This window comes from Eulemur rufifrons, chromosome 8 (assembly GCF_041146395.1).
Source record: "Eulemur rufifrons isolate Redbay chromosome 8, OSU_ERuf_1, whole genome shotgun sequence".
NCBI classification, from domain to species: domain Eukaryota; kingdom Metazoa; phylum Chordata; class Mammalia; order Primates; family Lemuridae; genus Eulemur; species Eulemur rufifrons.
The window spans coordinates 106,686,658-106,709,612 of record NC_090990.1 but is presented as its reverse complement, the minus strand read 5'-3'; the positions used below and the strand labels follow the sequence as shown (position 1 = coordinate 106,709,612).

Genomic DNA, 22,955 nt, shown 5'->3' with positions numbered 1-22,955 from the left:
ATATGAACACAATGTTAATATACACTAAATTTTTCCATGAATTAAACTACTATGTAAATTAGGGGAATACTGGTTTTTGTTTGGAAATTTACCAAGAGTTTGTCAAGTTGGCTTTGCCTCATGCTCATTACTAATAGCATTGTCACTTGCTGTTTTTGAAATGTCAGCCTAACATGCCTGTATCACACTACATTTGAAGTTGTGACATTCACAGTGATTTTCGATACAGGTACAAGCACCTAACTATTTCTTTATGCCTTTTCATATAGTTGTGCCCAAGTATTTACATATTAAAGTGAACATTAGTTTATTATAAATTACTTTCTTTTTATGTCTCTTATACCTACCTCACAGAGTTGTTTGGAGGCTTCAGTTAATTTGAGTTATATATATAGCTTTTAGAGCACCATCTGGCACTGTTATTACTACAGAAAAGTTCTGGAATATTCATTGATAAATATTTTAAATTATACTTGGGATATGTATTTAAGAAATCCTGTGAGTTCAACTCCAGGTTTTATGTTATAATAAGTGGAACCATTTGAGTATAACTAAGTGTTCTCGAGATGTTATAGAAAGTGCTTCAATATTTCTCCTTGACTAGGAGATTAAAGTAAGATATATAATCATTTTGGCCAATTTGTCCCAAGCCATTCACACTTCACTGTATTCCTCCTGCTCTTGGGGAGCGGTAACACAAACTGGCAACTTGGAGTTCGGTCTTTGCCTATAAAACAGGTTTTCTGTGTGCAAGGCTAAAAGGCCCAGAAAGAGAACTGTGATCATTAATATTACTAATAAACTATTATACTTATTAATTTTGACTTTGTCTTTTATAAGATAAAGATGGCTGCAATGTGAATGAAGTCTGACTCATCAATATCTAACTCCTGGACTACATCTTCATATCTGCTATTCATTTTAAGAATAGCTTTACTCTCTTTCAGATCGTTAACATGGGTAATGATAATAGTAGTTACCATGTTTTGAGACATATGCTAAGCACTCCGTATATATTATTTCTTATCCTTACGAGTAACTGAATATTAGTTATTTCTATCCCTACTTTACAGAAGAGGAAACTATTCAGAGGAGTTATGTAACTTGTCCAGTGCCATACATCTAAAAGTGGTGATGCTGGGATTCAGATTCCAAAACCTAAGCTCATTCTTTTATACCATTCTGCTTCCCTAATTAAAATCCAGGGGACTTCATACTAGAATCAGTTACAGGAGAATGAAGATTCTTCCCCTGAACGTGAACTTAACTGTCTATAAATCAATCTGAACCACTTGAGTATGACTAAAAGTTCCCAAGATATTATAGAAATCACTCCAATATTTCTTTCTAGGCCACAGAGTATAAAATAGAAAAGCACAGTAACCAAAACCATATCCTTTCCTTTGGAATCTGAACACATGTTGGGAGAAGGAAGTTTTCATATGATTATCTGGATGCCTGCTAGAAGACTGCCACTTTGGGCTGTGTTAGAACTGGTAATATAAAATAATTCTAGGTATACTTCCCATCCTTAGGACCTGATTATTTTCTTCCGTAAGCCACAAACCCAAAGAGAGAAACTAGGAAATGTGCTGTGGGAAGCTTTCTGTCCTCCACACCTATTATCAGAGGTCCCTTGTGGCAGAGCTTTCTAACTTGGGTGTTCTAGCCAAGTGTGCCTCAAAGTGGCCCACCACTGTGCAGAGAGATGCTGATCCCCTCAGCTCTCAGGGTGCTGGGTGGGTCCAGAGGTGGCCATCGGCAATCACCTCCAACCGTGAGCAGCCTCAGTCACTTATTTCAGAATACCATAGATGCATAATCATTTCCTATGAAAATGAATTTTTCATGAAAAAGGTTGGGAAACACTGTCTTACAGAATTAACAGCACAATAGATCAGGTTGCTAAATGTACAAAGTGTTGGGTAATAACATTAATTTTTATAGATACCAGGCAGCATTAAAGAAGCATATCAATTTAGTACAATTTATGTGACTTGATACATTTCTTTCTTCTGATCAATGGACAATAGTATTACCTTCTGGATGTTGTACTTCTCCTTGTTCTAGGCATTCTTTTAGACTAGAATAACTTATTTAGTCTCTTTGAAATTGTAATCTTTTGTGTTCTTAAAGTCTTTTGAAAACTGATACCAAACCAGTTCTTCTCATTAGCATTGCAAATACTGAACTACATGTATCCATTTCAGTGTTTACCAAAGATGATGATGAAAGTATATACACATAAATATTTTAGTGTTTGTGTCTGTAAATATAAAACTATAGCAATAATAGTGATTTTATTTCAGAATTTACACATGCATATTATTTCTTTCAAAATGTTCACTTTGGGGACTATATACTTTTTTCCAATGATACTGGAATTATCGTAATAGAATGTTAGTGTTACAGGAGACTTTAAAGATTATTTGGGCTAATATTCCCATTGTACACATGTGGAAGCTGAGCAGTGACATCTCCACAGTCATACAGCTAATAAATAATCAGGATAGAAATCTAATTCTTCTTATTCACAATCAAGCTTTTTCCCATTAAGATGTATTACAAAATCTTTTCAAGAGTCCCTTAAGAAAGTTGCCATATATTTCAACATGCATCTTAACAGGATGCCTATGAACTTTGACTTGTATTCATATCTTTAAAATTAAATGCACACACGTCATTTCTTGAGTTTGTTAACCAGAGCTTTCCAAACAAAATGGAGCCACTGTCTAAAAGGTTTATAAATGTCGCCAAGATAATGATTTCTTCTGCCCTCACGTGGCCTAAGTACCCAAACTGGCCACCTCTAAGTAAGACGCTTCATCCGTTTACCTCTATACCTTATAAATATCACCATTTGCTCTATGTGCCATGACATGGAAAAGGTTGGGAAACACTGGTTTAAACTAATTTTTATCATTGCTCTTTATCCTGACCCTAGCCTTTGTATATGTATGTGAACCAGTAAAGTAAACTACATGTTTTGTCATTAGTTTAAGGCTACTGTAGGAATGTAAGAATACCTGGTAATTGTTTTTGTTGCTTGGGCAAAGATGCATTTTAGGATTCATTTAGAAAGTATACTTTTAGTAAATCAAAAGCCAGTGGAATTTAGGAATAACATGGATCGGGTGTCGGGCAGATGTGGGTGGGGGAGGGGATGGGTGTATACATCATAATGAGTGCGATGCGCACTTTCTGGGGGATGGACACGTTTGAAGCTCTGACTTGGGGGAGTGGGGGGCAAGGGCAACTTACATAACCTAAACTTTTGTACCCCCATAATATGCTGAAATAAGAATAAAAAAAAAAAGCCAGTGGAGGAGAGGCGTTCCCTCTGAGGTAACTTCCAAGAACAATAAATAGATGAAAATCAATGCAATTATTTTCACCACAGTGCATGTTCTCTCTTCAATATTAAAACCACGAGGCCGGGCGCGGTGGCTCACGCCTGTAATCCTAGCACTCTGGGAGGCCGAGGCGGGTGGATCGCTCGAGGTCAGGAGTTCGAGACCAGCCTGAGCAAGAGTGAGACCCCGTCTCTACTAAAAATAGAAAGAAATTATATGGACAACTAAAATATACATATACAAAAAATTAGCCGGGCATGGTGGCGCATGCCTGTAGTCCCAGCTACTCGGGAGGCTGAGGCAGTAGGATCGCTTAAGCCCAGGAGTTTGAGGTTGCTGTGAGCTAGACTGACGCCACGGCACTCACTCTAGCCGGGGCAACAGAGTGAGACTCTGTCTCAAAAAAAAAAAAAAAAAAAAATATTAAAACCACATATATGTTATATATAGTTATAAATCACTTGGGGTAGTTGGCAAAAATCTAAGATGACCCCCACAATTCCCATCCCTGGCATCCACACCTTTGTGTAATCCTTGCCCCTTGAGGATGGGCAGAACCTGTAACTTGCTTCTAACCAAAAGAATATGGCCAAGGTGACGGAATGTCATTGCATAGCTATGCTATGTAATATGGCAAAAGTGAAGAGATTTTGCAGATGTAATTAAGGCCCCTAATCAGTTGATTTTAAGTTAATCAAAAGGGACAATATTCTGGTGGGCCTGACCTAATCAGGTGAGCCCTTACAAGAGGGTCTAGAGTGAGAAAAGCAACAAACTCACTCCTTCAGCTGCTGGATATGAGGAACAAGCTGCCATAACTTCCCACATCCACACTGCAACAAATGCTTCCAACAACCTGAGCGTGCTTAGAAGCAGATCCTTCCCTGGGTACACATCCAAATAAGAAAACACCCCAGTTCACATCTTGATTTCAGACTTATGAGACCCTAGCCAGAGAACCCAGGTAAGCCGTGACAGCCCACAGAAACTCTGAGATTACAAACATATATTGTTTGAAACTGCTGTTTGTAGTAATCTCTTACACAGCAACGATGACCAATACACTTAGATATTTAAAAAGCAGGGCTCAGGTTGGAGTGAGCTATGGTGATGCCACTGCACTCTAGCCAGGACAACAGAGCGAGACTGTCTCAGAAAAAAAAAAAGAATCAGGGCTCATGAAAGCATGAAGCAAATGCCTCTGGATTTACAGCCTGACCCTTACCTGCACTTCCATGCTATTTGGCTCCTCCAACAGAAGTAGCAGTTGTTTCTCTCGAGACAGCTGTTCCACAAGCCTCTCCTGGGCAGCCAGGCTCTGACTCAGTTCTTCAATTCTCCTGAAGCAAAGAAAAAGTAAGAACAGCAGTTACAGTCATGATAGTATTATTGATTTTTCAGCCCATGGTCCAGTGCAGTAGGTTTTCACCCTTTTGAGTCATTGAACCCTTTGATCTTTTCTTCAGAAAGCCGTGTATTTTCTGGCCTAGCCCTCATATAAACACAAACAACTTTTTGCTTACATTTTCCCCAGGTTCATGGACTTCCTGAAGCCTGTCCATGGATCTGCAGACCATAGGGATATAACTCCTGGAATGAGGACCCAGAAGTTGTTTTTATGTTTTTTGGTTTTGGTCTTTTTGTTTATTTGTTTGTTTTTTTGGTGGTGGTTATTGTTGTTCCACTCAAGAAGCAGTTCTTGGATAACCATTGTGTGTACTCAATGTACTCCCAAGTACTGGGAATATGAAGTTGGAAAAGAAACAATCTCTGTTGTGTAGAAACTTAAGTTCCTTTGGTGTGTGTGCTAGCGGTTTGGACAGTGAGGAGACTCAGCTACAGTCACGCACCACAAAATGACATTTTGGTCAACAATGGACCACATATATGACAGAGGTCCCATAAAATGATAATGGAGCTGAAAAATTCCTATCAGATAATGTCCTGGCTGTTATAATGTCATAGTACAGTGCATTACTCATGTGTCTGTGGTGATGCTGGTATAAACAAACTTACTGTGCTGCCAACTATATAAAAGTGTAGCACATATAATTATGTACCGTACATATTTGATAATAATAAATAATTATGTTACTGGTTTATGTATTTACAATTCTATACTTTTTATTGTTTTGGAGTATACTCCTTCTACTTGTATATATTTTAAAAGTTTACTGTAAAACAGCCTCAGGCAGGTCCTTCAAGAGGTATTCCAGAAGAAGGCATTATTACCATAGGAGATGACAACTCCATATGTTATTGCCCCTAAAGACCTTCCATTGGGACAAGATATGAAGGTGGAAGATGGTGATACTGATGATCCTGACCCCGTGTAGGCCTAGGCAAAGTGTGTATTTGTGTGTGATGTGTGTAGGCCTAGGCTAATCTGTGTCTTAGTTTTTAACAAAAAACTTTAAAAAATTAAATTTAAAAAATTTTTAAAAACAAAGTTTATAGAATAAGGACAGAAGAAAAAATATTTTTGTACAGCTGTTCAATGTGTTTGTGCTTTAAGTTAGGTATTATTACAAAAGAGTCAAAAGTTTAAAAAATTTAAAAGTTTACAGAGTAAAAAAGCTACACTAAGCTAAGGTTAATGTATTATTGACAAAAGAAACAATGTTTTATAATTTTAATGTAGCTTAAGTGTGCAGTGTTTATAAAGTCTGCACTATTGTACAATAATGTCCGACACCTTCCCATTTACTTACCACTCGCTCACTGACTCACCCACAGCAACTTCCAGTCCTACAAACTCTATTCACGGCAAGTGCCTTACATAGGTGTCCTCTTTTATTAATCTTTTTAATTTTTTTACTGTACCTTTTCTATGTTTAAATAAGTTTAGATGCACAAATAGCTACCATTGTGTTACAGTTGCCTACAGTATTCAGTACAGTAATATGCTATACGTGATTGCAGCCTAGGAGCCATAGGCTATGCTATACAGCCTAGATGTGCAATGGGCTATACCATTCAGGTTTATGTAAGTGCACTCTGATGTTCACATAACCATGAAATCACTTAATGACATAAGGAGCGCACCACCTAGATCCCTGGCATATGCAGTTTACAGGAGGGTTTGCTCTCCTGTGAGAATGTATTGCTTCCGCTCATCTGACAGGAAGTGGAGCTCAGGCAGTAATGGGAGCGATGGGTGGGGAGCAGCTGTAAATACAGACAAAGCTTCACTGGCTTACCTGCCGTTCACCTCCTGCTGTGCAGCCCGGTTCCCAACAGGCCACAGACTGGTACTAGTCTGGGGGTTGGTACTAGGCCCTGGGGGTTGCGGACTGCAGTACTATAGGAAGTTGTAGGAAGAAAGATAAAGAAGTGATTCGTTTGACTTGGAAGTGTCTGGGGAAGCTCAGGAGAAAATATTTTGAATACTGGGTTGTTTTCCAGGCTCAGACGGAGAAGATTGAACAAAGGAATAAAGGCATAAAGATACAGTGTACATTTGGGGAAGAGTTAATGGAACGAATGCTGGGGGAAGAGGCAATGGCTGGGAAGAAACTGGAAATTCTGTCTAGGATTAAATTGTAAAAGACTGTGCATGCTGTGCTGAAGTATACAAAACACAAGTTCAAATCCGCAGTTATTGACCATCTACTATGTGAAGGCACGTGTTGCTGTTTCTCTGTGTGCTACAGTACTAAAGGTACCTGCCAGGTCCTTGAAAATGTGCTGGAATGTTTCCAATTGTGATGATTATTCCTGGGTAAGTGTATAAGATAATGATAGCACCTTGGGAGGAAAATAGTTTGGCAGAAAGGTGAGGAACCCCAGAAAGTCAAGTAGAAATCTCATAGACAAATTATAAATTCATTTAGGGTGTGAGGATCAGCTAGAGTTTGAAGATAAGAAAGAACTTAAAAACATTATACAAATGTAAGCTGTACTGATGATGCTGACAAAGAATATGGACTCTGTATGAAATTCTCCATGGTACCTGCACTAAGACATCTCTACTTTTCTCAAGCCTCAAACCTTATGCATCCCTTTGGCTCTTAGTCTGCACAAATGATCTCTTCTCCAAAGTTGTTCAAGGTCATTTGGTATGAACTACCTCAATTTATTTCTCAGATATACGTGTGTTTTTCTTGGGTTTTGTTTTGTTTTTTAGTTTAACAAATATTTACTATGATACAGAGACGAGACAGAGTCTCAGGGAATCTAGGAGGGAAGATCTGAAAGCAAATACAGCACCGCATTGGGAGTTGTGCAATGTGGATATGTATATAGAACAAAGCAACAATACAGAGACTTAATTCTGCTGTCACAAAAAGCCTGTAAAGATGTGATGGTTGATGCCTTAGTGAGACTTGAAGAATGAACAGGAGTTCGCCAGAAGAGGAAGACTTTGCAGATTTTTCCCGCAGAAGGAAGAGTACGGGCAAAATTCTGGAGACCTTACATGGCTTCATGTGCTTCTGGAGGCAGCGTGGATTTAGGTTTGGATTTCAGCAATGCCTGAAACCATTTTATACAACACCCCAAATGCCAGTTTCTTTATCAATAAAATATAGTAATTCCCACCTCATGGGGTTGTTAAACAAGAATGTAAGGTACTCAGCTCAGCTGTATAGTAAGAGCTCAGCAAGCCTTAGCCATCATTACCATTACTAGTCTGGCATGAGTGAAGCGTTTGGAGTTGTTGGGGGATGAACCTGGGAGAAATCAGAGGTTATATCATAAAAGGCTCAATGGCCATGTGAGGGAATGTCAATCTTATCTCCTGAAGGTATCAGAAAGCTTTTCAAATGTTTCTGCAATGACATGATCAAATTTGGGTCCCAAAAAGAAACATCGTGTGTACACCTGTTTTTTGCCTATTCAGTTAAAAGCTCCTTAAGGCTTTTTATGCCGCCATAGTATTATGTATCTAAGAGGCTAAATTATTTGCCAATTTGATATTGCTGAATTCTCTACTTCAAAACTGCTCTGAACTGTTAGATTGAGATTGAACGAGAGGGGCAGGACCAGAAATAGAACATTTGGGAAGTTACTGCAGTAACCCTAATGGTAGATAATGGTGACCTCAACAACTGCCCAATTACCTTCAGGACAAAATCTAAGTTCCTTACTTAATGTACAGAGCTGGCCCAAGCACAGTGGCACATGTGCCTGTAGGCCCAGCGACTTGGGAGGCTGAGGCAGGAGGATTGCTTGGGCCCAGGAGTTTCAATCCAGCCTGGGCAACATAGTAAGACCCTGTTAAATAAACAAACAAACAAATAAACCAGGTGCAGTGGCTGATGCCTGTAATCCTGGCACTTTGGGAGGCCGAGGTAGGAGGATCACTTGAGGCCAGGAGTTCAAGACCAGCAACATGGTCTAGGCAACATGTCTACAAAAAATTTAAAAATTAGCCAGGTATAGTGATGTGTGCCTGTAGTCCCAGCTACTTGGGAGGCTGAGGCAGGAGGATTGCTTGAGCCTAGGAGTTAAAAGTTGCAGTGAGCTATAATCGTGCCACTGCACTCCAGCCTGGGTGACACAGTGAGACCCTGCCTCAAAAAATAAAATTAAATAAATAATTAATTAACTAATAATATACAAATCAGGCACAACCAGACCCCTATTTCCAAGACAGCTTACCTCTCATCTTCCCCAGACCTTGTGCTCTAGTTATATATAACTATTTGTAGTTCTTGAAATATTCCCTTCCCTGTGTCTTCCCTCCATGGTTTCTCCTTCTGCACAGAACATTTCCCTTCTCCACCCACTTTCTACCCCATTTCTTCTAACTCCTATTCATTCTTCAAAATTCAGATCAGATTTCACCTCATCCAGAAAACTTTCAATGGCACTGTCTTAGTCCATTTGGGCTACTGTAACAAAATGTCATAAACAACACAGAATTTCTTTCTCACAGCTCTGGAGGCTGGGGAGTCCAAGCGCAAAGCACTGACAGATTGGATGCCTGGGGAAGGCCCCTCTCTGGTCCACAAAGGATGCTTTCTTGATGTACCCTCACGTGGTAGAACTGTCTGACTAGCTCTCTGGGGTCTCTTTTATAAGAGCACTAATCCCATTCATGAGAGCTCTGCCTTCATGATGTAATCACCTCCCAAAGGCCCCACCACCTTGGGGGTTAAGATTTTAACATATGAATTGGAGTGGGAGGAACACAAACATTCAGACCACAGCAGGCCCCTTGCTCTTTTAGGCTGGAATAGACCATCCAATATGTTGCCAGAACATCCCATGCTGCTTCTATAAGAGAACTTATTAAAATCATATAACATGTTTCTTGGTGACAGGAACTGAGTCTTTCATTTCTGTAACCCTAGTGCTTGACCCTGTATCAGGCATGTAACAGGTGCTCAATACGTTTGCCAAATAAGTGAATTGAAGTCTCCTGCTTGCCACCATTTGACCACTTCATTATTCTTTTTTTTTTTTTTTTTTTTTGGTTGGGGCGAGGGGGCGGAGGGTAGAGACAGAGTCTCACTATGTTACCCAGGCTGGTCTTGAACTCCTGTCCTCAAGCTATCTTCCCTCCTTGGCCTCTCAAAGTGCTGGGATTACAGGTGTGAGCCACCATACCTGGTGTAGAGTAAGTATTCTTAGGGATATCATTAAAGATTCAACTCTAAAAAGAACATCTTTGGATGTGGGGCCATAAAGTCTTGGAAATGGTGAAGGTTCCACTGTCAGTCCTTAGAAGGGAACTCTGTAGCTGCTGTATGCTCTCATAGTCCCAAGAATGGGCAAAAACAAGTGACAAAAAGAACACCAAAGGCACCTACTTGTCCCTCTGGGCCAGAGCCTCAGTGTATTGGTCAGGCTTGACCTGGTCTCCTGGTGCATCTTGCCTGTCCTTGGTGACTCCCTTCAGTTTCTCTGAGAGCTCCAGGTTACACTCCTTCTCTGCTTCCACCAGAGCTGCCATCCGTGCGGCTTCATTCCTTGCTAGCCTGGATTCCTGCAAAAAAAAAAAAAAAAAAAAAAAAAACTGAAAACTGAGAGGCTGCAAAGTCCCCACCTAGGTTAGGAGCCCCAAGACACAGAGTCATTTGATGAATTTGGAAGGAAAGTAGAGGCGGAAAGAGTGAATGCCAGAAGGCAGGGCAGTAGAAAAAGAGGTAGAAGAGGACCTCTCGCCATGGGCTTTTGGAACTGCTGCTCACCTCCTGCAGAAGCTGGATCTTATTCTCCAAGAGCTCATAAACATGCTCTGTCTCCTGCTGTCGCTCCTCAAACTGGCGCCGGAGCTCGGCTTCATTATGGCTGTTGGGATTCTCCACGTCAGCCCTACAACCGCAGAGCATTGGCCAGTCAGAGGCAGACAAATGATTTAGCAAGTGGACCCACTAAGCTGGTTCTAGTAATTCTCAGTCACACTGATAAGAAAAATGAAGCATTTTTCCCCTCTACAGTTTTCTGTGGAAATGATCTCTTCAACCTTTTCAAGTAATCTCTCAGGAACTCTAATTTCTTGTTGCTTGTCAAGCAGCATATACCTGACCCCCTAAAGGCTTCATTACTGCTATAGCTTCAAAAGGAGGAACTTTTATTTGGAAGGCAGGTAGTCATTGCATGGTTCAGCACTCAGCATTCATATTCGCTATTGTCTGGCCCGGGACTCTTCCATGTAGGCTACTTTCCTAAAAGGCTTTGCTAGTTCCCTTCCTATCTTGCTCTTTGATTTTAAAGTGTTCTTTCCACGTAGGTTGCTGGGACAGGATATCTACTTGGACATCCACAGAAATGTTTTCCTCATTTACAGCCAATAATCCATAGGAGACTATCCTGAGTCTAGGCCACCTATTCGGAGGAGTTCCACCCTGTTTTCCCATGGTCCTGTGCAGAGAGTAGACATTTAGTCTATGGAAGCCTGCGGTTTTGGCTAAGCTTTGCATCTCTGATATCCCCAGGAATGAATGTCCAGGCACTAGCATGAAGTGGGTAAGGTATCACCAGTTTATTTATAGCAAACAACAGCTGCCTTTAGATGTCTGAGGATTAGAAATATTGGGCCAGTATCAGGTGCTAAATGATCTTAATTCTGGTCTCATTTTATTTCTGTTTTAAGCCGTTTGTTGTGAACCACGGGCCATCTTTGCATTCGCAAGGCAGAGAATGATACTGAACCTTTATAGGCTCACAAAGTACTAAGACCTGTGGTATGCCAATATTTGACTCAGGAAGTTGTGTCCATGGAGACCAAATGGGGCTTACCTAAAGATTACAGGATTCCTTGGTTGGTAGTGGACACTACTCAGCACTGTCCCAGAGGCTATATTTACCTGAGCTCCCTTGTCATCATACAGCCTTTTAGGGAGTACGAGGATCTTGGTCGTAAAAGAGACAAACGTCAAGGTAATAACCTAAGATCCCAAAATAGGCAGACCTCAGGAATCATCAACTTGTACTCTGACTCCATATTCAACTCCGTATTCCTTGATAAATGCACTAGACAACCCTAACTACAATCTCTAGAGAATGGAAGTCATACATTTTCTGAGTAACTTAGCCAGGAATGCCTGAATTAAGAGGCTACAGCTGTTGTAATGTCAGAAGACCCTTGAACTTCATGCCAGAAGATGTGGGCTTTGCCACTGATTTGAGAAGACTTAAACCGTACCTTTGTTTTCTCATTTCTCAAAATAGAATAATGTCACCTAATTCAAAGTTAAGATGACATAAAAATTTTTTGAAAAGCATTACACAAATCTCAAAATTTATTACTAAATTGTTACTATAATCTTTTCTAAAATCTAAAAGCTCTCTTAATGCTTTAGTAATTATTAACAATACCAGCACATTGTGTATCATTTAATTTGGTTTTGAATATTCTGATCTTGCTAGATTGTTATCCTAACTATCAAGAAATACCATAGACATAGGAATGCCAGATCGGATTGATTGTATACTGATCCCAGGATATAATCTGAAAATATTTTTAACAATAATTTTAATAATAGTTGTCGTTTAACACTAAGTTTTTAAAAACTATAAATTATAAAAGTAACCATTTTAACAACATAAAAGTATATAAAGAAAAAAAATTAAGTCTGTTCCCCATCATAAACTCTGATCTCACTCCCCCAGTATAAGCCATGTTAAGGAGTTTGGTGTGTGACCCTCCAGGTTTTTCTATGCATAATTAAGCAAACACATGTACACGCAGAGAGAACTGTTTGTCTTTACTCAAAGAGGCTTCTCACTCAGTATTTTTTCCCCTTACTTAATCAAGGACTTTGCACCAGACAATAATGTAGAGCTAACTCATTCTTGTCAATAACTGCATAATAATGCACAGTATGGATATACTAAAATTTCTTCAACCATTGCCCTATCGATGGATAGCTGTTTCTAGTTTTTTGCCATTACAAACAATGATGCAATGATTTATTCTTTCACTCTAGTGCTTTTATTTATGAGGAATAGATTCCTTCTAGGGATTATGTGATCAAAGGAAATGCCCTTTTTTTAACTTAAATATGTAGCACCACCTACCAAAAATGTCACAATTCACACTCTCACCAGTAGTGTATACGAGTGCCAGTTTTCCCCAAACATTATGTCAGCCCTTGATGTTATTAGTAGATTGATTGATAATCTCTGATAAAGCTTATTTGCATTTGTCTCTTTCTACTAAAAGTGGAAGCATTCATTGTTTCCTGCTTAATTGATTGCTATTTAACAGGAAGTTTATAATCTTAGGTCTGGTGAATCTACCAGTCTATGGCAAGGTCCATCTGGCCTAGTAACAAAGAGCCCAAGGAAAAGAAAGCACATGAAAACCTATTGCCTCAGTTCCTGAATCTGACACAGCGTCAAATGCCAGAGAGAAGGGTAAGGAATTTGGTTCTAAATCTATTGCTTTCAGCTAGATGAGCCAGACTGTGGAAAGGACCAGAGCTCATCCAGTCCAAACAACAGCTCACCATGTTTTATCCAGATGCTGTTTCTTATCCTGGAGTTCTCGTTTCAGACTCTCCACTTCAACCTTCAGCTCGATGTTCTGAAAAACACACAGGCAATAGTCGTCATTAACTGCCACAGACCCTCTATCCTGAAACTAGGTTCCTTTTTGAATCTTGCCTAGGTCGACAGCCTGTCATCTCATCTCAGCCCTCTTCGCGACCCCTCCTGGCATAAATGGGGCTTCAGATGGATTAGCAACCCAGTCAGGGACAAATGAACTGTGCCACTTCAGGATTTCCGCTGAGCTACATACCTGTTCTCCCAAGCTACTCATCACTGCCCTGGATCATCAGCACTGTTCATTCTCTAAAGCAACGGAGGACACGGTATATATTAAAACAAACTTTTCTTACTAATACAGATCTGTCCCTGAAAACCAGATTGCTATATCTGGAATTATATTTTTAAATACCTGGGGATTTAATTATTAAAGAAATTCAGTTGTGAACATTTTTTAAAGACAATAATTTGCTTTTATCATAAAATTGGACTTTTATAAATTGAGTTTGCTTAAGGTGTGAGAAAACTCTGATGATAAACCTATATAGGGAACAATTAATTTTTATTGAGGCGAGGCAGCAAAAAGTAAGATTTTGGCAAAAAGAAAAAGGAAATAAAAACATTCCAAGTGCGTCTGGTGGAGGTCAAGTGGCGTGGTGTATGGGGAGGGGTATATTAATAGAAAATAGTTTGCAACTAGTTTGTGAAAATCATGCTAAGAAAATAGCACAGTAATCAGTAGAGGTCAAAGATTCATCAAGGAGCTTTAAGCAAAGTATCATCATGATCAGGTCTATGTTGAAGAAGGAATTTATGGTAGATGTGAAGAAGATGGGTGAGTGAGGAGGCAACTGACCAGAATGGGGATGGGGACTGTCTGAGGACAAAGAGGTACAGGGAGAAAGACTTAAAGGCATTTCAGGGCTTGCTGACTTGTGAGATTCACATTAGACTGGAAGGAGGAACAAAGACGCTGAAATTTCTAGCATGTGGATGGGGATGCATTCTATTAATTAAAACAGGAGCAGGTTTTGGGGGGAACCCCAGGAGGAGTCTGTCAATGGTAGCTGAGGGATTACTTTATTTCAGTTTAGAACTGAGTGTACAAAGATGAATTAGTCCCTTCCCTGATGAAGTCTGTAACAGTATTAAGAAAGAAGAATGTTATTAACTAAAAAATAAAGACGCCTTTAAAAGAGAGGTTGACAAAATCATTGACAGTATGGTAGCTGGAGTATGAAAGACGGTATTGTGGGAACTAGAACAGTAGGAAGGATTTTACTCTACAATCACCATAAAACAACCACCAATACCCAGATTCCTAGGAGTTCAAGGCAACACACTGTACGAGGGTATTGCCTACTGTACTTGTAAAGGCATTTTAAAACCCACGTTTTCATGCAGGGTGGTTGAAGCAAGAATACTAATTGGGAAAAATAGAAGCCTGATTTATATATTTAAGAGTTACTTAGAATTGAAGAATTTTAAAGTTGGAAGGCAGTTGGACTCAAGGTATTTTAGATCATATCACTAGTAAGTTTCCAGCTGACACATTGAAAGGAATGGTTGTTCCTCTGATAAGGCAATAGTAGGTAGTTTTGACTCAGGATAGAACATAGGTTGAGGTCAGATGAGTTTAGAATATCTTAATTTCTTCAGGGCTTACGTTATAGAAGAAAATTATAGATCTGTCTTTTTAGGATTTCCTTTAAAGATATCATTTTATGAACACTAAATATGGCTACCAGATTTAGCAAATAAAAATATAAGAATACCTGTTCAATTTAAATTTCAGATAAATAAAAATAATTTATTTTATTACATGTATGTCCTTTGCAATATTTGGGACATACTTATACTAAAACATTATATGTTGTTTATCTGAAATTCAAATTGAATCAAGCATCCTGTATTTTATCTGGCAATGCTTAATACCAAAAGATTAAAAAATGGCAGCAAAGCATATTTCAATATTGTATGAGGAAAAGGCCCAAGATCCCTATATCAATTCCATGGCCAGGCACTATGAAAACTATTCATCTGCTCTAACCGATCAATCAGTGAAATAGAAGATTTAATGAGCAGATGCTATGTCCCCAGCTTTGTGCTCAATACTAAGAGGAATGCAAATGTTACTGATATCATAAGAACTGGTCCCTAAGCTGGAGACTTTTCAAAGAGGTGAAGTGATATTCATTCTATTGTAAGGGAAATATAAAGATAGAGCAGTTTCCTCATCTGTAATATGGAGATAATTGTACCTTCCTCATTCTACCTCAGAGGGTTGTAAGATATAAATAAATTAATACATGTGAAGGACTTAGAACAGTGTTTCAAACATAGATATAATAATTATAATAACATTATTATCACCATCACCATCAACAACACCAGCAGCATTATCATCCAGAGACAGCAGTTTGTTTTCAACGAGATCATAATATTTCACATGGATTCAGTACTCAGAATATGATGTTAAGAAAGAGGACTCCTAACTTTATTATTTCTGCCACCAACTGATTCAGTTGTGTGACCTTGGGTAAAATTCTGCTAAGGGTTCTCCACCTGAAAAATGACAAAGAATGGGTAAAAAGTGATTTAAATCTCATATGAAAGAAAATGTGATCTGTAATTATGAAGCATTATCAATGTTATTCTTTTTGCCAGGCAAACCTATTAAATCAGAAAGTCTAGACACTTGCTAAATTACCTCAGATAGGCCAAGAATGCTTGAGCAGATAAAAAACAAAACAAAACAAACAAACAAAAAAAACCTCATGTCTGAAAACACATGAGGTCTGCAGTGACTGGAGCTACATAAATGACTGTGGCTAGTTCTCAGTCTCATGATATGACATGGAGAGTCTCTTATCTGGCATAAAGTAAAGAGAAGGAAGTCCTCTGAAAAGGCCCTTACTACCATTCTGGCATGAGAAATCCTTGAATGTTTAAGTAAAAACAAACAACAGGAAATGTGGGAGGTAGTAAAAAACATGAAGAGAACCAGTCTAAAGCCAGAAAAAATTAGGTTCAAATCCTGGTTCTATCACTTACCTGCTAGGTGACTTTGGGCAGGTTAACTAATCACTCTGAACCTCAGGTTTCTCAGAGGTATAGCGTGGTTGCTTTCCTTTCTAATGAAAACAATAACAACTATTTCACAAAAGATTATATGAGGATTAAATGAGATAATGTGTATGATACATGTAGAACACTGCCTGGAACACAGCTGTTCAACAACCTTTGTTTACTTTCCCTTCGTGTCCATGATAACTAGTGTCAGCCAGCCTCAGCCTCACCAGGAAAGACATTTAAATCTAAAGGGAAGAAAAATCGAGGTTGTAAATTATGTAAGCTCTATCTGCTTTAAATCCTAGATAAGAAAATGAAGTTAATACTTGGCCAAAGAGTCACAGATTTGAAAGACCTTAGCATTTATCTGTTCCAGTTCTCTCATTTTAAAGATAAGGAAATTGGAACCCAGAAGGGTTGCCTCCAATGTAAAAGCAGTAACTGAAACCAGCACTCTACTTTTGCTTCAGCATTTCCCCCAGAAAGACCAGCTCAGAAAACACTGCCCAGTTTTGCCTGATTTAGTAGAATGTGGTAAGTTATAGAATTAAAGAATGTGCTGCATTACCTTAGTCTTGAAAGAATATACGGAGGCAGTAAGTGTAGGGGTCAAGAGCATAGGCCCTGAAGGCCAGAAGCGGGCTTGGCAAGTCACCTGTCCTCTCTAAAAGCCTCAATCTCCTCATCTATCAAGGGAATTGTAATGATACCAATCTCCTGTGGATGTTAAGGAGATTAAATAAAATGAATGCACAAAAAAAGCACATTGCACAGTGTCTGGCATAAATAAGCATTCAAAAAATGTTAGCTATTATTAATTATGAAAACACAACAGGCCAGGTGCAATGGCTCGCGCCTATAGTTCCAGCAGTTTGGGAGGGTGGGGTGGGAGGATCACTTCAGGCCAGGAGTTCAAGACCACCCTGGGCAACATTGCAAGACCCTGTCTCTACAAAAAAAAAAAAAAAAAAAAAGCCAGGCATGGTGGCACACACCTGTAGTCCCAGCTACTCAGTAGGCTGAGGCAGGAGAATTACTCAGCTTCAGCCCAGGAGTTTAAGGTTGCAGTGAGCTGTAATTGTGCCCACTGCATTACAGCCTGGGTGACAGAGCAAGATCTTGTCTCTGAGAAAAGGAAAAAACAAAACAGAAACAACAATTTACTCTCTCTGACTAGGATGGCTGAAGTTCTCAGGCATAATCATGTATTAAACTAATATTATGTCATAGAAAAGAAAGAAAATTATTACACTAAAGGTGTGCTATCCTAGTCACTTGCACACAAATACACACCCAACCTGAACCTTTTCACTTTAGCTTTGTCCTTTTGAGATAAGAAAAAGGAGAATGAAAAAAGGGGCAAGAATACAAACAGGAAAGACAAAAACAAGAATGACTTCTCCAGGCTTTAGCATTATGTTTATTCAACAGATAATAAGGTTTCTGAGTTTCACATAGAATTGCTAAAATGCCTTTATCTCTACAAGATTAGATTCTAAATTTTATGATCAGTCTAGCGGATCAAAGTCATTTAATTTCACAGGTGCTACAAAATCCTACCACATGAAAATGCAAGTACAAATCAATCCACAGCATCCAAGTCTACTCCTTTTGCAACTATTTTCTGTAGAAAAATCACTGCATAGCTTATCACATTTTTCCATTCTTCATTAGTAAATATGCATATGTAAGTTGCTAAATTCTAAGTATAGCTTAGGTGGTTCGAAAATTAACTGCATTTGCTCATTTTATCACCAGACCTCCTCAGCTCTTCCTACAGATATCTAAGGAAATTTATGTACTCAAGAAAGGGGAGCTGGGGAGGGAAGCACCCCTCTTTCTTTATGTCTCCAAAGGAGAGTTCACCCACCTAATTCAAGGAAAAGTTTCAGCGATGAAGCTGAAATTAAATGATAAGAAATACAGTAAATTTTTACTATAATGTGACTACCTAGAACTAGAGGACAGGGCTAACAAGTATATAAATGAACTGTGTTTAATCAGACTTTCTCTGTGTCCACAGTTTGTTTTGTTTCAGGAAACATCACTTGACCAGAGTCTTAACAGCAATCCATGTTAAACATAGGATTCTACTGAAATGATTTCCACCCTGGTGTTTACTGAAAAGTTCAAGTAGGATAGGGTTAAAAGTCGGCCGGGCACAGTGGCTAATGCCTTTAATCCCTGCACTTTCGGAGGCTGAGGCAGAAGGATTGTTTGAAGCCAGGAGTTTGAGATCCTGTCTAGGCGTGGTTGTGTGTGCCTGTGGTCCCAGCTACTCAGGAGGCTGAGGTGGGAAGGTTGTTTGAGCCCAGGAGTTTGAGGCTGCAGTGAGCTGTGATCACACCACTACACTCCAGCCTGGGCAACAGTGAGACGCTGTCTCTTAAAAAAAAAAAAAAAAAAAAAGGCAATCAGCAGTAACCAATTACCTGACTCCTTTCCAAACCTTCAATTTTTACTCTATAAATTGATCCATTGCTCATTGCTCATGTAATCCACCATGTGGCTATCTCTTTTAAAAATAAGATTTTCAAAATTTGGCCCCAATAAAAGCCATGGCACAGTGAATCCTAAAAAACTACCTTTTAGAGAAACACAGAGAAATGGCTTTGCCTGGTCACTTAAAAAAGTCTTAATCCAAAATGAATCAATCCTTTCATCATTGGATGTGATTATTCCCCATTACATTAACCAAGTCAATAGTTTGCACACTGTCTCCTGCTTAATACTAATATTCCACAAGACAGCTCTGGGAATAGGAAAGGGAAGAGTGTTAACAAGTCTGCTCTGACTCTTTCACAGGCCTGGTCCTCCACTCTTAACGACTGTGTTAGTGTTGAAAAGGACTTTAAAGGTCCTATGAGGAGTAATGAAGATATTTAAAATGTGTTTCTTATACTCAGTATGTTTGCAATCCAGTTGAAGAGATAAGAGCATAATTCCAAGGCTTGGATTAAAAATGCTAAAAGTGATGTTTAGTGGGGAGCTCAGATATGGCTGGAGTTGCCAGGTAAGGCTTAATGGGTAAGACATAGAGGGGTGGAGAAGGTCAGGATAGATAAGGAAATACAGTATTAAGATAAAAATTGCTATCAACCCAAATGTGTAAGTACCATTCAGTAGCTCACTTATTTCAAGCATAAATATTTGAAACAGCAAAGTCCTAGAACAATTTTTAAAATTTCATCCATCAACAGATGAATGGATAAGCAAAATGTGGTATATCTATACGTAGAATATTATTTAGCCATAGAAAGGAAGAATACATGCCACAACATGGGTGAATCTTGAGAACATTATGATAAATGAAAGAAGTCAGTCACAAAGAACCACATATTATATCATTCCATTTATATGAAATGCCCAGAATTAGCAAATCCACAGAGAAAAGAAAAGTATATTGGCTGGGGGGGATAGGGAAATTGGGGAGTGATGGTTGATGGGTCAGAGTTTCTTTTTGGAATGATAAAACGTTCTAAATTGATGGTGATGATGGCGGCACAACTCTGTGAATATACTAAAACATCGGTGTGTACATTGTACACCTTAAATGGGTGAGTTGTAATGCATGTGAATTATATCTCAATAAAATTGTTATAAAAATGTTTCAAAAAGTCCTAGGAAGTCTTAATAGTTATATTTCAATGATGATAATTATCACATATACACTTAGAACAGTGTCTGACATATAGGAATATTATTGTTATATCTGAACTACAGAACAAAACTGTACAATGTCTTCAGGCTTCTCTAACAGAGATTATTTATCAGTGGATATTTCAAAATCTCTTTCCAGTCTTGCCGCTCCTCTTCAGCCCCCTAGCTACCCCCCTATTAGGCACTCCTGTCTCCTCACCAGGAGATCAGAGCACATGAATAGTCTCATATCCGTTCTCCACAACATCAGCCCCTCCACCATTTACATTTTTCCTAAAGCGTAGCTCTGGTTATTTCATTCCCTTTATCCAAAAATCTTTTAATGATTTTTAACTTTACAATAATTAAATTTTACACAACTGAGCCTGATCATAGAATCTATTCAAAATTTGACCTCAATCTACCTAACTAGCTTTAACTCCCATTATTATCTCCCAGCCTAACTGGATTTTCCAAACATACCATATACACTCTTGGTGCCACGTCATTGTTCTCCCTACGCTTCATCATTAAGTGCCATGTCCCTTGTGAAGCCTTAACTTTAGTCCCCCAATTAAAAGTAATTTCTCATGACTTTGATATTATGAGTTTTCATATTGTCATTCTTTTTGTTAACATGGACATACATATAAATGCTTCATATTCTACATGTCTTATTTACCCTTTTAAATTACAAACTCTCTAAGGACAGAGTAAATGATGGTGTGGTGGGACTAGCCAGGTGTACTGGTTTTGCCTCTCAGCTTTGTGATGCTCAGACAGGAATTTAAGGAGAGGTAGACCTAGGTTCGAATGCCTTTCTGCCACTTCCTAGCTGGGGGATTATTTGTGTCTAAGTTACATAACCTCTTACAACCTAATTTCCTCATCTATAAAACGGGGCTAAAAAAATTACCTTGAGGGTTGTAGAGAGGAATAAATGAACCTATGTAAAGTACCCAGCACAATGCCCAATTCAAATAACTGGCAGCTGCGAGTCATCTGAGGCCTTCTCGGTGTCTTGGACCTGCATGTGTAGTGAGAGAATTGAATGAGTGGACCAAGAAATGAACAAACTAACAAGGAACAGATGGACTCAAGGCAGAAGAAGTGGAGTGACAATGACATGTTTGTTGAGTGAGTGAAAGGGATAGATAATGCTGTGCGATTGTGTAGAAAACCTTTTATCTGAAATCTTTAAAAGACTTTCTCAGTTTTAAGCTAAGAATATTCTCTAATAGGCATATTACTAACCCACTGGTGACAAAAGGTTGAATACAATTTAGGATTCCAGTCTCCTCCTCTTCTACCTCTCATCCTCCCCTTTAAAAGGGCTGAACATTCCACTCCTGTGTACTACATTGGAACTCAGAAATAATCAACTGATTAAGATCTCTAGATCTTAAAATGGATATTTTAGAGGGAAAATTGAGTATGGACCCAGTATTAGATGGTGTTAAGGAACTGTTATGAAGCTTTTGGGGTACAAAAATAGTACTGTGGTTATGTTTAAAAACAAAGCCGTGTCTGTTATATTCTGATGTCTTTCCAGATGAAGTTATATGATGTTTGAGAGTTGGTGTAGGGAGTGGAGGACAGGAAGGAGAAAGAACAGTGCGGGGAGATCAATGAAAAGAACAGCAGAGTTCTGGAAACTGTTAAAGCTGGGTGACAGCTGGCGTATGGGACAGATACATGGGAGCTACTATTTATCTTTGCTTATGTTTTAAATTTTCATAATGAAAAGTCAAAAGGAGCATTCTCATTATGAAAAGGTAAACGTCCATACTCTTTTTTATTTTTTCATTTTCATTTCTGGCATTACCTAAACTACGGTCACAGAGAGCAAAGAACATTCGGCTCCCTGTAGCACCTTCTTTCAGGCACCAGATGACCTAAAATAGACTCAATGGTGCTAAGTCTATTTCCCGATATTGAGGGATAAAGAGAATAAACCAGCCTCTAAGCACCTCTCAAACTTGGGGGATGCAGAATACAATTGAGTGTGGGTCACAGGGAGGAAAGAAGAGGTGTAGAAATAAATGACAAACCAGGTTCATTTAAACAGGAATCTGCAACTTCTTTAATTGGGCAGATTGAACCAATCAAAGCAGTTTTCTCACTTCACCTCTTACCATCCTTTAGTCTCTTCAGCTTTCACATCGCTTCCCCCACTCGCTTCCTCCCCCTTTCACCTGCTCACCTTACCCAGCCTGATCTGTACCCTTCTAATCTGACACAGGATCACAACGACATCAGTCATTACCTGGCAGCCATTTCTGCTGATAACCGGAGTTCTGAGTGATGTTGGTCATTCACGGGGAGATTGTTTCTGAGCTCCACCCAGCCTTTGGTGGTACCAACCTCCTCTAAACACAAGGGCTTTTACTGATTGAGAAATCAATCATCTGAGTGCCCCTGGTTGCCACCAAAGCTCTGCCTCAGCTGCTCTCTGCCTAGGATGCCTTCTCTCCTCTTTCTAAACCTGTTCTTCATTAAGGTTCAGTTCAAACATCCTGCCCTACAGGAAACTCTCCCCAGTCCCCCAGTCAGAACTAATAATTCCTTTCTCTTCATTCCAACTGCACTTAGTTCATAACTATTATGACTATAATTTAACATCTATACTGAGGCCTTTCTGAAAGTAAAAAAAGGGAAGGGTGCTATCATAATTATTTCAGGGCAATAGGCAAAAATCAAGACCGTCCTGAATAAACCAGGACTCACGGCCCTCTGACATATATTTCTAGTATAGCACTCACCTCACTCTGCCTTTTATTAATTTAAAATGTCTGGCTCTCCCTCTAGGTTTTAGAAAAGTACTTAGCTCTCAGTAGCTTTCAGTATAAATTTATGGAATAAACACTTTTATCTGTCTTGAATTGATGACTTATATTTTAGTTTTGGTATTTAACTTCAAATTTGTGCATTCATGGGTGTGTGTTTCAACTA

At 39.1% G+C, this 22,955-nt stretch overlaps 1 protein-coding gene across 29 annotated transcripts in view; it reads right to left on the bottom strand.

Annotated features, from left to right (window-relative positions):
* Nucleotides 1-22,955, bottom strand: part of LOC138390872 (myomegalin) — a 201,279-nt gene that overhangs the window by 89,772 nt on the left and 88,552 nt on the right. For all 29 annotated transcript variants that reach the window (XM_069480750.1, XM_069480755.1, XM_069480751.1 and 26 more), the window contains 4 exons: nucleotides 13,253-13,329; nucleotides 10,490-10,613; nucleotides 10,109-10,284; nucleotides 4,579-4,693 (listed from right to left, as the gene is read on the bottom strand). In XM_069480750.1, coding sequence (XP_069336851.1) covers nucleotides 4,579-4,693; nucleotides 10,109-10,284; nucleotides 10,490-10,613; nucleotides 13,253-13,329 — 492 coding nt within the window. The remainder of the gene's footprint in view (nucleotides 1-4,578; nucleotides 4,694-10,108; nucleotides 10,285-10,489; nucleotides 10,614-13,252; nucleotides 13,330-22,955) is intronic.